This window comes from Lampris incognitus, chromosome 1, assembly GCF_029633865.1.
Source record: "Lampris incognitus isolate fLamInc1 chromosome 1, fLamInc1.hap2, whole genome shotgun sequence".
In the NCBI taxonomy this organism is placed as follows: Eukaryota; Metazoa; Chordata; class Actinopteri; order Lampriformes; family Lampridae; genus Lampris; species Lampris incognitus.
In genome coordinates, this window is record NC_079211.1 from 36,953,179 (window position 1) to 36,971,907 (window position 18,729).

General features: G+C 45.8%; 1 protein-coding gene across 1 annotated transcript in view; it reads right to left on the minus strand.

Moving 5' to 3' along the window:
- Nucleotides 1-779: 779 nt before the first annotated feature.
- The window catches only part of slit3 (slit homolog 3 (Drosophila)), a 74,987-nt gene continuing 57,037 nt past the window's right edge, over nt 780-18,729 (minus strand). The window contains exons 17-20 of the mRNA XM_056277538.1: nt 7,193-7,359; nt 5,812-5,969; nt 3,928-4,133; nt 780-3,392 (exon numbers count right to left, since the gene is read on the minus strand). Of these exons, the coding sequence (XP_056133513.1) occupies nt 3,139-3,392; nt 3,928-4,133; nt 5,812-5,969; nt 7,193-7,359 (785 nt within the window). The 3' untranslated portion in view covers nt 780-3,138. The remainder of the gene's footprint in view (nt 3,393-3,927; nt 4,134-5,811; nt 5,970-7,192; nt 7,360-18,729) is intronic.

An 18,729-nucleotide genomic window follows, 5' to 3' on the forward strand; every position in this document is an offset into this window, starting at 1 on the left:
TGTAAGCCAACATTTGTCAAATTCCTGTTATTTGCGAACCTCCCGAGTAAAGGATACTGATGGTGATTCTGGGGGGGAGAGATAGATTTGGGAAAGTTTGCCATGCACACGTTGAACTTTTCTGTGGTGAAACCTCTGCAGCAGAAGACGTGAGCAGCCAGGTGGTTTCGTTTCAATGGTAGTTTAATTTTAACATTCAACTTAATTATCCATTATCATCACTCACATATATTTACGTTTCAGATGATTTTTTTTTATCTTGGCCCTGGAGGGTGTGACTAATTTGTGTTCGCTTGTGGCTGATTTTAATTTTCGTTTTTGCTATTTTGATTGGTTTATGGATGAGACGTATGTGATTGCCGAAGTGTCTCATAGAAGAAGAAAAAATCCACTTTGTACGCGGAGAGACTAGGAGAACGAAACGAGTGTGGAGGAGACGAGACAGCAAGCAATAAAGGAAAGCAACTAAATGAAAGATGGGTAGAGAAGGGGTAGATAGAGCAGGGCGAGATGGAAGAGAGAGAGGAAGTAAGGAGAGAATAGAGAAGCACAGACATGAGAACGGAGCGGAGAAGGCACAGAAGGTAGAAAAGGAGGCAGGGGACAAATAACTACTGCAGAGAATGGCAGCAATATGATGAAAAGAGGGAAGGAAGGAAAAGAAAAGTGGGCACTTGGCAGAAGGGAGGGAAGGAATGAAGTAAGAGGAAAAGAAGAAATGGGACCTTTCAGACTCGTAAACCCGGAAGGATAATACTGATAAGCATCTCAAACCAAGAAAACCCACCAAAACCAACAATGGATGACTGTATATTGACTACATGTGTGACAATATCTGGCAACCTGTAGTAAATAAAGCAACATGTGTTTATTTTTCAACAATACAGCAGTAGTTACATTATTGTCTTTCTGTCTATGTCTTTAATAGTGTTAGTCGTCTATGGACGGTTAAGAACTGTAAAGATTCAGCAATGCTTTCTGGGGCAGACGGGTTTGCAGTACCCCGGTCCGGATCCGACTAATTCAGCTGTTGTAGATAGAAGCTGCTGCTCTGGCGTAGCTGATAAGCACACATTCAGTAACGAGGAGCCTGATTAGTATCAAACTGAAGTGCTAACTTTTTAAATCTTTAACTTTTCCAGGTCACCTTGTCTGAACAGCGCCCCACCCTGCAAAACCACTGTTTGAATTCAAAACGTCAATCATCTGCTCAGTTGCAGAGCTGGAGTGTGCTGTGAAGCGAGGTTGGGTGGAATGATAGATATGGTCGTTTAATGGGAGAATCAGAGTCAGTCGTTTTCACACCCCCATTATGTTCAACCCTGTGGAAATGCATTGAATTAGACCACAGCTATACACTTAGTAGATAAGACTGAATGTGTCACAAAGTAATAGTGGGGGCGGGAAACACACAGTGAGGAACTGAGGTGTTTGTAAGTTCACATTCCACATGAGGCTATATAAAGACATGTAGAGTATATCCTGTATCATATAAACTTTATATACTGTAAAATGGCAGTGGCAGAAACCCCAACCCTGTGCAAAGAGGAAAGCATGGAGGCGGCTTAAATATATATTCTTGCATTTGCACCCTTGGAATGTAGAAATGACCATGGACCAATATGAAATTGAGACAATTGCCCTGATTTTTTTTTTGTTGAAAATGTTTGCCGAGACATACCCACAGAAATGGAAGAGAGGAATTGCTATGATAGGATCCTCATCACTTAACACAGTCATCTTCCTTGAAGTGCTTCAGATGGCTGTAATGGCTTGCACTGCCATGGGAATTGACTTCTTTGTTTTGCAGGAATAGCTTTTTCTCTGGTTAGTATGTTAACCTCAGAATGATGAGAAAGGGTAAAGCAGCTACCACTGAAGTGATTCTGCCTTATGCACTAAGGAAATCCTTATTTCTGTCACAACCTTACCAAACAGTGACCCTGCAAGCACCGGCTGTTCATCTCTTCATTCAACTACATTGAATTTCAAAAGAAGGATAACAAGGCACTTTGATTTGAAGACCAATACCCATTATCAATGCAAATGAGCTATTTGGTAATCATTTTGAAATCCAATTCTAACTATGATGACCAAAGAACAGTGATTCAGCATGAGATCCAGAAAAGTTTTCCTTGAGCATTTTTGATTTCAATCACCAAGAGTTGAATGGAAATACCCTTAACCTCTTAAAGTTATCCTTAGTAACAATGGTTCAAAATTTCAAATTAAAAATCATTTCGAACAATAAGGGTGTGTAACTGCAAACTAAAGAAAAAGCAATGGCGAAGGGTGAAAGGCTTCCTATGGCCTATTAGGAGAAACTGTTAATTCATGTCTGTGGAGAGTCCATATTTTTTCTCAGAGATCTCGAGTGTGAGGATGATGTCCATTATGTTATACAGGTTAGCAAGGCACATACAGTTCCTTTCCTAGCCCCAGAAATGAGGCTGAAAAAGACTGTCACCATTTCCCTTTTTCTTCTATCTAGGGAGCTTGATGCACTGGTTCCTTCTTGGTGGCCATTTTGAAATGACGTGGCAGCCATTTTGCAAAGAAACCCCATCATGCTTAGTGTCCACAGCCTCCCTCTCATCAACACTCCTACAGTATAAACATCATGCAAATACACCTAGCACATATAAAATTCATTGGGTTAGGGTACGTATTTATATAGATTTATACATATAAATTCATATACTTTTTAGGAATGTTAATCTATTTTGTTGTGTATTTTTCTTCTTACGAGATACAAAATAACTTTCCATATGTAACACATTACATAATCAACATATTAAAAAAAAACTGAACAGAGTCATCAGTCCTTTTATCATCTTTCAGAAAAAATCCCATAATAAAAATAAGTTCTATGTTTTTTCTTACTTATATCTTACAATATATTTTCTCTCTGTTAAAAAACACACACACAGGTCCCTTTTTCGGATTTTGTTTGCGGTTTGTCATGGCAGCAACATGGTGATGGTCAAAATCAACGTGTAAAAAAAATGTGAGAACGTTGAGAAGAATGGCGTTCATCGGCAAGAAGGAACCTCAAAACAGTGGTGGTCACCAATGTTTAAAACTCACAAAATGGCGGGTGTCGTAATACAAACAAATGAACGAGGGAAATGGTGGCCATTACAACGGGCACTTGGTGCAGCCGCACTCCAGGGTGGTCTCTATTTCCTCAGAGTACGAGGTGCCGTCGGTGCAGCGGAAGACCACCTTCCTTCGCCGGCTCTTGGTGGCACCGCAGCAGATGCTGGGGGTTGCAGCGGCCTGGCAGGAGCGCTGGCACTCCACGCGAGGAATCTTGCTGGTGGAGGTGCACGTCCTCATGGGGTGGTGGCGCTTCAGCTGCTCCCTCACCACCTCCCCATGGCAGTTCAGCTCTGGCACATCGGGAGAGAACAGGAATGAGGAGTTAGAGCCGCCATATGGTAGTAGTATGTGCACTGTACAAGGTTTTCTTGTGGCTTTGAGTAGGTTGAGTTTTATCTGACAAGGACTTCCAACATTCAGCACTGTGTGAACACGGCTTTGTTTTGCCTTCTTTTTCTGATTGATGTGTCAAACGCTGATCAAAAAGCAAGTAATTTGTTAAGAATTAATGACTGCAAAATTATTGGAAGAATGTGGATTACTAGGAGGCAATACAGAGAGATGTGTTTATTATACATTTGGGCACATGGAAGTACAATCTCTGTTTGCCTCTCGCACCTTATCTTTTCATCCTTTCTTTGGTATTTTATAGACCAATGTTACAGCCTTAAACCTTTGTCTAAACAAAAGATGGAGAATTTGGGCAGAAATGTTGAGCTATAAAGTTCCAATGCATCCATAACTAGTTGTTTTCCAAAAATCTCTGTGTTACGAAATTTGGCATGCATTGTCTTTTTTCATATCTTAACTTCCTCTCTCTCTTACCAGTATCACAGGCAGGCCCGGTGTAGCCTGGCTGACAGTGGCAGACTGGTTCTCCTCCCTCAGAGATGCGACAATCCCCATGTCCGCAGTGCTTTCCTCTACAGGCCGGGGGCTCCTGTCGCCGATCACAGTATTGGCCCTGGTAGCCCTCTGCACACTGACAGCTATAGGACTGTCCCTTAGGCACACAGAGACCATGGACACATCTAAAGAGATAGAGAGAGAGAGAGAGAGAGAGAGAGAGAGAGAGAGAGAGAGAGAGAGAGAGAGAGAGACGGAGAAAGGGAGGTTCAGAGGAGAAGGGTACATTATGTTTGTGTGTGTGTCTGTGCATTGATGACTATTATATCTATCCTCCTAGATCACAGATGCACCAAGAGGAGACATTCTTGTGATTGTTTGCCAGGGAATAGTAAGAAAAGCTGGAAGCCACCACCAACTGCACCTTTTGTTGCACTGAAGTATCACTTGAAAGACAAGGGGTCACACTTTTTGAATTGCTTTGTTAGGACCTTTTTGAGCCCAAAGAAGGATTATGAATAGGAAAAACTGCATGAGCAGGAGCCATTGAGAAAATTTCCTGCTGCAGTTTTAAAATAGAAGCATGTAACTGGCCTATGACTATGTCAGTAGTTTGAAAGATCTGGGGCAATACCTCAATGCATGTGGTCAAGGAAAATTAATAAAGCCCATGTTACATCACATTTATCAATCTGTTATTCTGGTATATCTTGTTACTAAGAAAAAAACCCCAGAACATATAATTTCTCTTGTGTTTAATAGGTTTGTAAAGTGAAAAATTGATTTCATTGAAATTGACATTAAAGCACAGTTCAATATCTGGTATAAAAAAAACTTCCAAAAGTGATATAGAAGCTTTTGATCCCCATGTGAAAATGTAAGTATCCTCATAATCACATCCTGGTTTCTCTCAAGGTGAAACTCATGGTACTATTCCTGTCAGCGAATTGCTATTGGATTTTTGTCTGATGCTGGGAATCATGGCCTGTAATTAAATTTTCAAAAAATTATTTACCCTATTTCTAGGCTATGGAAACATGATTAACCCACAGCACCAAATTTAGCCATTATAAATGAATTTTAGGACCTATAACCGTCATCAAAAACAAGCTAATTTAGCTTAGATGTTATAACAAGAACAATATGACTGGTGGTCAATGAGAAGAGTACCTTTTTGGGGCTCCTCACTGCCACGTTGATCCCCTGGTGTGTATACTTTTTTTTGTGTGGAATTCTTCCCCCCCCCCCCTTTTCCACCCCAGTTGCATCCAGCCAATCACCCCACTCTTCCGAGCCATCCTGGTCACTGCTCCACCCCCTCTGCCGATCCAGGGAGGGCTGCAGACTACCACATGCCTCCTCCAATACATGTGGAGTCGCCAGCCGCTTCTTTTCACCTGACAGTGAGAAGTTTCACCAAGGGGACGTAGCGCGCGAGAGGATCATTCTATTCCCCCATTTCCCCTCCCCCCGAACAGGCGCCCCGACCGACCAGAGGAGGTGCTAGTGCTGCGACCAGGACACATACCCACATTCGGTTTCCCACCCACAGACACGGCCAACCATGTCCGCAGAGACACTCGACCAAGCCGGAGGCAACACGGGGATCCGAACTGGTGATCGCCTGCCCTGGTGTGTATACTTGCGGGTGAGTGACTGTATGCATGCTTGGCTACCTGAACGTGTGTGTGTGAGTACAACTCTGTACACTGATAAAACACCAGCTGGTCTACAATATACCTGTGTGCATGTTTGTGCCATGCATGTGTTTGCCTTTTGCACTGGGCACAAGTAAATGTGTTTGTATCCTCGTGTTCAAAATCCACAAACATATGGATATTCCTATTAACTGCACTCACATACCTGCTGGACTGGCAGGGAGTAGGTGATGATTTTTGGTCACACAGGGCTCCGGTGCGTCCTGGAGGACATTCACATGTCACCCCCGTCTCCCCTCCCTGCCTGCATGCCCCCTGGGCACACACACTGCAGGAGTGACACCCTGGCAAGATGCCTTCAGGCTGTGAAAAACAAGAGGGCATCATAATACTGGGAGCAAGAAAACAAGGAACTAACAATTGCTGGGGGGAGTCATACAAAAATAATTGCAAGCATAATAGCCTGCCCCCTTACGCTCTTTTCCCAATTTTTATCAGTGTGTGCAGGTGTGTGTGTCAGTGTGTGTGTTTCTATGACTGTTGGTTTTATTGTATGTGTGTTTCACAGCCTAGACAGTGGAGGATCAGTGTATCAGCATATTCAGCTCTCATACCCCCTTCCCAGTGGCAACTAACTGTAAAGTAATTACATGTTTGTGTTGAACATAATAATGACTGTTTCCTTTCTGTTTTTCTCTTTCCCATATAGGCAGTAATAAGGTGCCCACCATGCTACAATTAGGCCTTGGTACAAGTACCTGTGGGGAAAAGCATCTACCCTACTGAGGTATTCATATTATGTGTTGCTTGCCTTCCTTTTTTTATCCAGGACCTGGAGAGTGTAAATAATCTAAACGTTTGAATGACAACTTAATAAAGAGGACAGTGAAAGTAAGAAGGCAACAGGGATAAATGGGAGGGTTGGCAAGTATGCCTAGGGGTCTGCGTGCCACCCCTTCCCCATCAGACCCGGAAAACTTTGGTGTTTTAAGACCTCCTTTCACGCATTAAGAGGTAATGGTGCTGTAAGGGCTGAAATAAAACAAGCAGACAAGCATACTAGTTTATGAAGATGGTAAAATAATATCATTCAAAAAGCTTTTCAAGTAATCATTTCTTTGGGTAAACCTTGTTATCCTATTCATTAACTGAACACCTAACCTGTAAAGGAGCTTGCTTGTGCGGTCCTCTCGTGGAATGGATTGGATGCAAATTTTAAGATTATATGCTAATGTGTGTGTCCATTTGAAAGCATTAGCCTTGATGCTAACAAGTGGCATGAAGTAATGTTTTGCTGGAAATTACATTGTGACTCCTGCGACTTATGGCCTCAAAGAGGTCAAAACATTTGTTTTGACTGGCTTGAACTTGTTGGGTGGCCAGTAAAGTCACAGTAACTACACTTTTTTTCCTTAATTGTTACTACATATAAGCATATGTACCTTAGCTATGTTGGCCTATGCAAATTAAGTCTCTGCCCCCCTGCAATAATTTCTCACTGGGTCTGCACTGATCTCAGGACCGATCATTTTCATGCCTCAGTTACGGAAATTGGTCTTGGTGACGGAAAACTTCAACCAATGTACCTTGCTCTCCACTCCTCGCAATGTGCTTCCTCCTCCCCCTGGCGCCCGGTGGCCTAGGTCTTGAGGCTCCCCATTAACCCGGACGTTGTGGATGCAACCGTTGAACCCCTGGGGGAGTCGCTCTGGACCCGGACGCAAACCTGATGCCACTACCTGGGACGGCACGCCTACCGGGAGAGAGAGCAAGGGAGGAGGTTGAGAGAGCAGGATGGGATGTGAGAAGAGAAGATTGCAGGAGAGAAGATGAAGGCGAGACAGCGGATGGAATGAATGTGAGGGTAGACGACAGAAAGCAGGATTGTTTAATTGACAATACAATGGTCCAACAAACATACAACATCACAACACTTTGACAAATGATTTGGTCTTCCTATTCTGGTCCTTTGGGGGACAAGAGTCAGTGTTCATGTCTACATGTTGACAGTTTGAGTGGGAACATTAAAAAAAAAAAACAGAAACAGTAGAAGGTAAATGTTAAAGGCTGGGGGGCTGCCAGTAGTGGAGTGTGGTGTTGCCCAGTAGTGCAGCAGGATGCAGCGCAGTGTGGCAGAGAAGGGAAGACCATCCACCAGGTGCGCTTTGACACCATTTTTCAGTGTCTGGTTGAACCTCTCAACCCCCCCCCCAATTCAGCCTCAGGGTGGTAGAAGGCTGTGCAGATGTGGTCAATTCCCCAGTCCTCCACAAAGGTTGCAAATTCAGCTGAGACAAACTGTAGTGACGGTGTCAGGGATGGCCCACTGAGCGAACAGAGAGGCAAGAAAGACTGTGACCACCCGAGCTGTAACAGACCCTGTGGCAACCACCTCCGGCCACTTCGAATGGCGGTCATAGACTACCATGAGGAAGCACTGATGATGTGGGACACCATGGAGCTCCTCACAGATGTCCACCTGGATGCGTTTCCAAGGTGTGGATGGCCACTGCACAAAGGCTGCAGAGGTGGCGGTGGCCCTGTCTTCCCACTGACCAGGCAGGTCGTGCAGTCTTTTACCATAGTTGCTATATCTCTGTCAATACCCGCCCACCACACTAAGCCCTTGCAGCATTGCTTCACCTTCACAATGCCTAGGTGACCTTCATGTGCCATAGACAGGACACATACTCTCAGGGTGCTGGGGACAACCGTGCAGAGTACCTGGGCCACACAGACATTCCAGCAGGATAAACTGTCCCTGACCCGATGGTAAGGCGTGAACTGCTCTGGGAGTTTTGAGTGCCATCCCTCCCAGATGAAGATGCGGAGCTGGGGGAGCATGGCGTTCTGCGCTGTTCCAAACTGGAGGTCCTGAAGGGAGACTGTGGCCTGGAATGGGGTGTGGAGCATGTGGATAAGCTCCGGTTCCATTGTGTCTGGGCCTGGGTCCAGTGTGGGGTTGGGGGTGGCTCGAGAGAGCAGGTCTGCCACCACGTTCCCTCTGCCGGGAGTAAACAGGGTGGTGAAGTTGTATTGCTGGAACTTCTCCGACCAGCGGTGGATCCTTTGTGGTTTATGCCCCGACCCAGTCATAGCAAGCAGGGCCGTGAGGGCCTGGTGGTCCGTCCGCAGTGTAAAGTGCCATCCATACACGTACATGTGCCACCGCTCACATGCCCAGACACAGGCCAGCACCTCCTGCTCCCCCACTGAGTACTTTTGCTCAGCTGAGGTGAGAGACTGAGAGGCCAATGCCACCGGGCGTTCAGTGCCACACTGGAGTTGAGACAGCACAGCTCCGACCACTGTATTGGAGGCATCCCAGGTCAGGATTGTGGGGCTTGCCGGGTCCAAGTGTGCAAGCACGGGCGGTGAGGTGAGCTGTGCCTTGAGTTGGCGAACAGTGGCAGAGCACGCACGAGTCCAGGTTGAGGTTGTGTCCTTTTTCAGGAGCTCTCGTAGTGGGGCAGTAGTTGTGGAGTATTGGGGAAGGAAGCACAGGTAGTAGGCTGTCATCCCCAGGAATTATGCCAGTTGGGCTGGGCAGGACAGCTCAGGGAGATGCTGCATGGCCTCAACATTAGAGTGGTGTGGGCTGAGGCCATCAGCGGTCAGGCGAAACCCTACAAACTCGATAGCAGGCACAGCGAAGATGCACTTTTCCCCGTTTAGTGTGAGGTTGTGGCTGGCAAGGACATCGAGCACCCTAGTCAGGCATTCATCGTGGAGGGCCAGTGTCGTATCATGCACTACTACACTGCTCAAAAAAATAAAGGGAACACCTAAAAACACAATATAGACCTCGATGAATGAAATATTTCAGCTGAAAATCTTTATTTATTAGACAGAGGAATGTGTTTAGAGCAAAATAACCTAAGGATGATCAATGGAAATCAAAATCATTAGCCCATTAAGGTCTGGATTCAGAATCATACTCAAAATCAAAGTGGAAAATGAGAACATAGGCTGATCCAACTTCTGTGGAAATTCTTCAAGACGATTCAAAATGAGGCTCAGTAGTGTGTGTGGCCTCCACGTGCCTGTATGCACTCCCTACAACGTCTGGGCATGCTCCTGATGAGACGACGGATGGTCTCCTGAGGGATCTCCTCCCAGACCTGGATCAGGGCATCGGTCAACTCCTGGACAGTCTGTGGTGAGACCTCGCGTTGGCGGATGGTACGAGACATGATGTCCCAGAAGTACTCGATTGGATTCAGGTCTGGGGAACGTGCAGGCCAGTCCATAGCATCAATGCCCTCGACATACAGGAACTGCTGACACACTCTGGCCACATGAGGACGAGCATTGTCATGCATGAGCAGGAACCCAGGGCCCACTGCACCAGCATATGGTCTGAGGATCTCATCCCGGTACCTAATGGCAGTCATGGTACCTCTGGCTAGCACGTAGAGGTCTGTGCGGCCCTCCAAGGATATGCCTCCCCAGACCATCACTTACCCACCACCAAACCGGTCATGCTGGAGGATGTTGCAGGCAGCAGAACGTTCTCCACAGCGTCTCCAGACTCTCTCACGTCTGTCACATGTGTTCAGTGTGAACCTGCTCTCATCTGTGAAGAGCACAGGGCGCCAATGGCGAATCTGCCAACCAAGATGTTCTATGGCAAAGGTCAATCGGGCTGCACGGTGTTGGGCTGTGAGCACAGGCCCCAATTGTGGACGTCGGGCCCTCATACCATCCTCATGCATTCTGTTTCTCACTGTTTGAGCAGAAACCTGCACATTAGTGGCCTGTTGAAGGTCGTTTTGTAGGGCTCCGGCAGTGCTCCTCCTGTTCCTCCTTGCACAAAGGACCAGCTAGCGGTCCTGCTGCGGGGTTGTTGTCCTCCTGCGGCCCCCTCCACGTCTCCTGGTGTACTGGCCTGTCTCCTGGTACCTCCTCCATGCTCTGGACACTGTGCTGGGAGATATCAAATCTTCTTGCCACAGCACGCATTGATGTGCCATCCTGGATGAGCTGCACTACCTGAGCAACTTCTGTAGGTTGCAGATACCGCCTCATGCCACCTCTAGTGGTGAGGGCACTAGCAAAATGAAAAACTAACCAAAGATCGGCCAGAAAAGATGAGGACAGGCAAATGGTCTGTGGCCACCACCTGCAAATCCATTCCTTTTATAGGGGTTGTCTTGCAAATTGTCTAATTTCCACCAGGTGGAAATTAGACAATTTACCAACAGGTGAAATTGATTCACAAATCAGTGTTGCTTCCTAACTGGACAGGTTGATATCTCAAAAGTGTGATTGACTTGGAGCTACATTGCATTGCTTATGTGTTCCCTTTATTTTTTTGAGCAGTGTATGTTGTCCAGGTAAATGACCACTCCTGGAATGCCAGCGAAGATGGTGGTCATGATTTTCTGGAAGCAGCTGGGGGCAGAGCTGAGGCCAAAAGGCATGCTGGTGTAGTGAAAAACCTCAACATGGGACACAAAAGCTGTAAGGTTGCGGCTGTTACGGTGCAGTGGGACCTGCAGGTAGCCCTAGTGAAGGTCGAGTTTGGAGAACACGGAGGAGCCATAGAATTTGGCAGTCAGTTCCTCCACTGTGGGCAGTGAATACTTGTCTGGGATCACAGCCTTGTTCAGACCTGAGGTCGACTCATGGGCACAAGCCTTCTGACTTTTTCCTTGCCACCACTAAGTTCAAAATCCAAGGGGATGCACCCACCCACTCAATTATGCCTGCCTCCAAGAGCATTTGCAATTCGGCAGTTACATCATCACACAGGACGAGGGGTAGGTGGTGCAGGGGCTGAATGACGGGATGCACCTCAGGGTTGAGGAGGGGCTGGTAGGCAGTGAGGCAGCCCAAGGCATTGAACAGAGAAGGCCAGCGTTGCTGCCAAGGCGAGCTAATCGTCAATATGGTGGATCCGGTGTTGTCCAGGAGAGAGAAACCCAGGTCACAAAACAAGTCCATGCCCATGAGGTTGGCTCCATGGCGGGGCACTTGGAAGGTGAACGACGGGAATGCCTTGGTCCCATAGTGCACAGAGAAGATGATTTTGCCTACCATGCCAATTTTAGAGTGCCTATAGCCATACAGATCCCAGCGTCAGCAGTGGGTGGCCGGAGTGGAAAGGGCCGCCAGACAGTAGCAACATTTAGGAGCAACTGCAAATCTCTAATATCCAGCCGTAGTGGCAGGCACACCCCATCTAATTCCACTGTACACCACTTAAATTGCCGGGAGGTGGAGCTCACTGAATGAATGGTAGTTGGTGCTGGGGGACGAAGTGAATGTGGCGCTGGACTGGCGGCTGCAGATGCAGAGCGACAGACCCTGGCAAAATGGTTCTGTTTGCCATATAGTCCATGGGCCAGACGATATTTCGGTACACTCAAGGTGGCAAAACTTATAATTTTTGAAAGGATCCATGTCTGTAGATGATATTTTGGTATGATAACCATTCCTGAGTGGCAGCTGTATCACAGTTATCAGCTCATGAAGTTAACCACCCGCTAAACTAAATTGCATTTTAGACGCTGGTGCATATCCTGGTTTAGCCTCATGGTCAGGACATTTTTCAATGTTCTATAATATTGTCTTTCGTATCATTTTAAAGGGGACCTTCTTAGCTTTCATTCAAGCCCTGTTGTGGATATTTCTCACAAATATAGAGGTCACTTGAGCTCTTCAACCCGTCAATAACACACATCTTTCTGCAATTTTCGCCTAAACTATATACTTTCTTTTAGCCCTGTGGCATCTAGGAATATCAGGGACACAAAACACAAAAACTGGAATACTCACAGGACTGTAAAGATTCAGAAAATGTATAATATACCCATACTATTTCATTGTGTGAGGTGATTGTGAGCCTTAAATGAGAACTAGACCAAAGCCAGTTAGGTCACAAACTGGTCTCTATACATTTGTTTAAATACACAATCAAAATACATGATAAAAAGGAATACCATAGTGAGGTAATGAACTATTTTAATATTTTAAACAACATTGACATTTACATATACTTAGTCAATGATACATGTAATCCCATATCATTAGTGGGTATATGTAATGGTAATGGGTAGGGTAATGGGTATATGTGAATATGGTTACATTATTGTTATCAAGCTCTGGGTAACCAAGTCCAGAATCAACATCCTGTGCATCAATAGACTACTACCACAGTAATACCATCAGAATCATCACACTGTCATTCATCAAACTGCTCGTTTCTCTCATCATCTGACTCCCCAAGTTCAAAGTCCAGTTCTGGACCATCCTGCTGTTTTTGGTTACTGCAGGTCTGTAACCTGCACATGTCTGTGCATGGAAGTCCATTTGACAGGCACATGCAGCTTGGCATTTTGCATGAATGCACACACTTGCATGTTAGCATTTCCAAGACCACATCTGGTGCAGGTGGGGAGCGCATCCAGTAAATGGCCAGCTTGCCTTCATCGTCTGTCCATCCATACTCAGTAGGGCTTGGCACCACAGGGTTAGCCTGCAGACAGCACTTCCATATTGCTGCCTGATAGTTGGCTCGTTGAACATGCATAAAGAGACAGTCTCTACATGGTGGCAGCTGGCTGGACTCAACCTCTCCCCTTTTGGTGCAGAAGAGCTGGTAACGCAGTTTGTTCACCTCAGCAGTGCTGCTATTAGCAACATACATCCGACAGGTGAACTGCTCAATTTTCTGGAACAGCTCATCACTCACATTCCATGTCTGTCCCAGTTGACTAAAAGTCTCTTGGCAGGAAGTGTGCTTTCTCACTATCTTCAGGGCATTCAGCTTCCCTCGACCAGCGAATGCACTGACAGTGTCGCAGCCTGTGAAGGCATGTAAGCCAATTAGGCTGTCACAGATGCTGTCTCCAAGTGAACTTGCCAGTTTGGTGATGTCGACAAACCGTGTGCGGTTCTGAGTCCCACACTTCTGGTAGATGGGACAGGTGATGTCCTTCTGGAAGCCAAGACAAAGCACCATGACATCAGTGTCCTCAGCTGTGATGATAACTGACTTTGAGCCCGCATTTGCTGCATGCAATGCATGCAGGAGCAGACGGGTGTCAGCTTCTTCATGTGTGGAGTGCAGTTCTGCTGCTTCCTCACACCCATCTTCTGTCAACTTGTAGCAGGTTTCCTCACAGGTCATGTACAACACCTTGCCATGCAGCATAGCTCTGTATCGTGGGAGTTTCCACTCTTCCACCAGAAACTTGATGAGACTGGTCTTGTTGGAGGAACTGCACAGAAATTTTCTCCACTGCTGGACGTGGTGTCCCCCTGCAAGATTCTTGTACTGGAGAGTGATGTCTCCACCCCGGTTCAGTCGTTCAGCATCTTTGATCGAAGTCTGGTGATTGACATCAAAAACAACATCAATCCTCCCACTCTGTGCTCCCTCATGGAGGACCTGGGTCAAGGCTGACTCTGCCACCTGTGCAAAGGTTTTGTTGTTGCCATTCATTTTTTGGACCAGGCTCATCCCATCAATGATGGAAGTAGATGGGATTGGGATGTCTTCTGCAGGAGATACATTCTTTTCAAGCTCTCTCGCAAGTGCAGCCTTGTTTGTTTTTCGTAAGGACCCATCAGCATTTGCCAGTGCCCATGGTAGTGGGCCCAATGGGTAGGCAAGGACATCCTTCAGATTCACCTTCCTGCTTTCAGCCACCAGGATCATGTGACTGAAAAGGTTTCTATCTGCCTTCAGAACCACATCCTGTGCTTTCTTTCCATGAGCTTGTTTTGTGCTGACATTGGAGAATGTTTTCAGACTTTGCTCGGTCATTCTGTCGTGGAATTTCACAGGTGGTGGGTCTGCATCTAACCTTGTTTGCTGGAATGCTTGGTAGGCCTCTTCTCCTTTCTCAAGAGCTCTCAAGAGATCTATGGTCACATCAGGTGGAGCCATGTTGCCAGTGGAGAGGCTAACCAAATCAATCTCATCAGGGGACATAGGATTGAGCCAGTTATTCTCCATAAGGTCCATGAGAGACTGGACATCTGCTTCATCTCTCTTGATCCTTGGACTCTGTAGATCTGGATGAGACCATTTGCACCTGCCTTGACCTGTCAGGTCTCTCAGCTGTCTGAGGTACATGCTTCTATACTCAGCTGTGAGATAATATTTGGTCACAGCTCCTGGCTTCAAGCTGAATCCCTTTGTCCCTCCAGCTGTTTGGGTGTCTCTGTTCACCGTTTCTTCTATAGCTTGGTCAACAGGGATTCGGCCAAAGGGATTGGTGGAGCCCAGTTGGACTGAGAAGCCTCCTTCCATGAATTCTGTGTACACATCTGGGTGTGTGATGAGCAGCTCAGACATCTGGGCGTAGTAGTAGGGGAGGTAGCGTGCATAATTCATCCTGTCATAAGCAAAGCACCATGGGATCATTGCTCGAATGCTAGCCAAGTGTAGCATCCAGTCTCCCTCTCTGGATGCTCGGATGAGCCCCAAAAAGATTTCAACCATGTCCAAATAGGACATCCAGAAGTTCGAGAGGCTGCCGTTTCCACCTCTAAGGAACTAACGGTAGACTTCAAATAGATCCATGATGCGTGTACAAGAGCTGTTCTCGAGGACCTCCTTCAAAGCATGTTGTGAGACTTCTTTCCCAAGGCTGTCAATGGTCTTCAGTGTCTCATTCAGGTGAACCATGTCATTCCTGTGAGTTTCTTCCAACCAGGACAGGAAACCATTCAAGGTCAGTCGCATGAGAGCCTCATACAGGAGCTTGTGTAGTCGCACTGCCCTGTTGTACTTGCGGCCATCCATAACACCAGCAATTGAGCCTTCTGCAATCATGCCAGACTCAAAGCAGAGGTCTTTGAGTCCAGCATCTTGGAAACGCTTTCCTATTATTGCCAGCAGTGTGCAGATGGTGTGGAATACCCCAAGCCTAACGATGATATCATGGAACTTGTCATGGTGTTTCCATGTGATCTCGACAGCCTTCGCATACAGGGCTTGGTCAAAGACACAGACAATCTTCCTCAGGCCTAAGCACTGCATGATGCTCAGTGACTGGTTAAGCACCTCGTTGACAGTAGACATTTGTGTCGCTGGAGCATTGATGGTAGGCAGATAGCCTATATTGTCGGGGATGACCGTCATCTCTCCTCGAGTCAAGATGTTGAAGCCTGTCCAGCTGCTGACTGACTGTTCTTCTTGTTGTGACATGCGTGCTAGGACCCAAAGAAGGTTTTTCTCTCTGGCAAGCTTAGTATTGGCTGCAGTATCGGCATCTGACCTTTTGCTTTGTGGTGGCCCTACCCGTTGTCCAGCATTGTAAGTTGGTAACATTGGTGGGGGTCCATCAATGCTTCTCTTCTTTGTTTTGGGAACAGTGGGCATGGGTTGGACAGGAAGTGGGTTGACTGGCTTTGCTTGCACAGCAATCCCATTGACTCTGTGAGATGTTCCCTCACCACTGACAGTTTCTTCAAGACGGTCGATATTGTCCCAGGCTAAAGTTGTGAATATGCCAGGATGGATGTTAGCTGGAAGGGCAATGCCACTCCCTGATGATGAGAGTTTCTGGAGACACAGGGCAGTGTTGATCTCTTCCATCTGTGAATAGGACACACTGTGACCAAGTCGGTTGAGGATGTTTATCAACTCTACATTTCCTGTCAACGATTTGACACTGAATGGCAGAACAATGTGCTTGGAAGGCTTGGTATTTCCACATGTCACTGCATATACTATGTCATGGCCAAATGACTGCAGAAGGCAATGCACTCTCTGGGATGCATGATCAGGATCATTTGAGCCTGTGAGTAGAGAGTACAGGAAGATAATGAGCGACTCTGGAATGGTAGGACATTCTGCTTCTGGTTTGACTTCAGGCGGCCAGGTTTGAGGAACATCTTGACTTTTAATGTCTGCTCTCAATTTGATGGCTGCTTTGGCTATAACATCTTGTGCACTGACACTTTTCAGGGTCTGCAGCTCCCTTTTGAGAGACTGATTTTCTTTGGCAAGTTCCCTCATGGACAAGTTATCGGGATAGAGGAGGAATTTTCCTTTCTCATCAGGGAATATCTGCAAGGCTCCAGCAAACTCACTCTCCAGGTTTCGCCTTATGTGCTTCTTGGTTGATTCCTTGACTTGGGCAATGCCTTGGGAGTTCATTGAAGCCACCAGTCTAGAAGAGAGATCAGTCATTGTCATCACTTGAGGATTGCCAAAAAGCTCCATCCTGATGAAGAGGAACAGCTCATTGTATGCCTTATTCACAGCAGCTTCATACTGGGCTGCAGCATCATCATCTTCATTGCTGGCAACCTCTCCTTTGGAAACCTCTTCTTTGGTGTAAAGTCTATAGCATGACCTGTGGTAGTGCCCTTCAGCTGCTACAAGGTCTCTACTCACAATGGCAAGGATTCTGCTGTCCCTTTTCTTTGTGGCTGCACTCCTGATCTTTGCATCAGCTCGCAGTTCTCGACACTGCACCAGTACTTCTCTCGTATTCTGTCTCTTGGAATATTTGCTGTTTTTCTGACAAAATATGCACTCTGCATCATAAGTCCTAGATGTACTTGGAGCATATCGAGCTACTCTCTTAGATTGTTTCTCTTCAGCAGAGACACAACTTTTCTTTTCTTTTGCAAGGAGGCCATCAAGAATTTGCTTCATAGTGAAGATACTGCGACACTTTCTGTGGTAGTAGATTGCTGGAATCTGTCCCTCAGGAATGTCTTTTGCCAGTTTCAAAACTGGTGCATGATTTCTTATCTGAGCTGCCCTGAGCAGAGTTCTCCATGAGTCGACACTTTGTAGTGAAACCAGCTTATCTGTATCATCAGAACAGTGGATAATGCACTCCACCCGTGGGCGCTTTGGTATTGGGTAAAAACTTGCTTGTTCACCAGTGGCCATATTCAGTCAGTTTTCACCTGCCACATACAAACAAATACATGTAACTTAGGTGTATGAACACTACTAAAACAAAGTTTACTTTGCTTCACCAGCGTCATATTACCATTATTTATCTTACATAGCCACAAATAGATACATTACCTAGTTGCTATGCAACAGCTGTATTTTGTCCACATGAGGCCGCTAAAATCAACACAAGATGAAAGTTCCTCGTAGCCACTTTAACTAATCATATTAACATATACATTAAAAGAACATGCTAACATTATGGGAAATTAGCTTACAATCTTCTCCAGAGTGAGACAAGAAGATAGATACCAGTTTCCTCTATATGTGTTTAGTAGAAAGCTATCTGGCTGCACGTTAGCCTAGCTTAGCACAATGAATGGAAGTACACAGTACTGGTTATCCTTGGTTGTTGGCCAACTAAGAACTGTCCCAGAGTTTAAGCTAGGCTAATCAGTACCAGGGGTGTTGAAATGCTATATTTGTAAAAATCTGGGCAAATACACAATCGTGAGAGGCACAGAAACAGGTTTCCTGAAAGAAAAATGAAATAGCTGCTCATTTGGAAAGGTTATCATGTATTATTTTACTTCTGTTAGTGTACCAAATAAAATGGCACCAGTGAAGTTGTGTCACCTTGGGTGATATCGATATCTGGTCTGACCCATGGACTAACTGGCTTTGGTCTAGTTAGTTTCTTAGTAATAATGCCCTTCTAATTTAAGGTTCACAATCACCTCACACAATGAAATAGTATGGGTATATTATACATTTCCTGAATCTTTACAGTCCTGTGAGTATTCCAGTTTTTGTGTTTTGTGTCCCTGATATTCCTAGATGCCACAGGGCTAAAAGAAAGTATATAGTTTAGGCGAACATTGCAGAAAGATGTGTGTTATTGACGGGTTGAAGAGCTCAAGTGACCTCTATATTTGTGAGAAATATCCACAACAGGGCTTGAATGAAAGCTAAGAAGGTCCCCTTTAAAATGATATCAAAGACAATATTATAGAACATTGAAAAATGTCCTGACCATGAGGCTAAACCAGGATATGCACCAGCGTCTAAAATGCAATTTAGTTTAGCGGGTGGTTAACTTCATGAGCTGATAACTGTGATACAGCTGCCACTCAGGAATGGTTATCATACCAAAATATCATCTACAGACATGGATCCTTTCAAAAATTATAAGTAAGTTTTGCCACCTTGAGTGTACCGAAATAGGACATTTTGGGCTCTGGCCCATGGACTAAT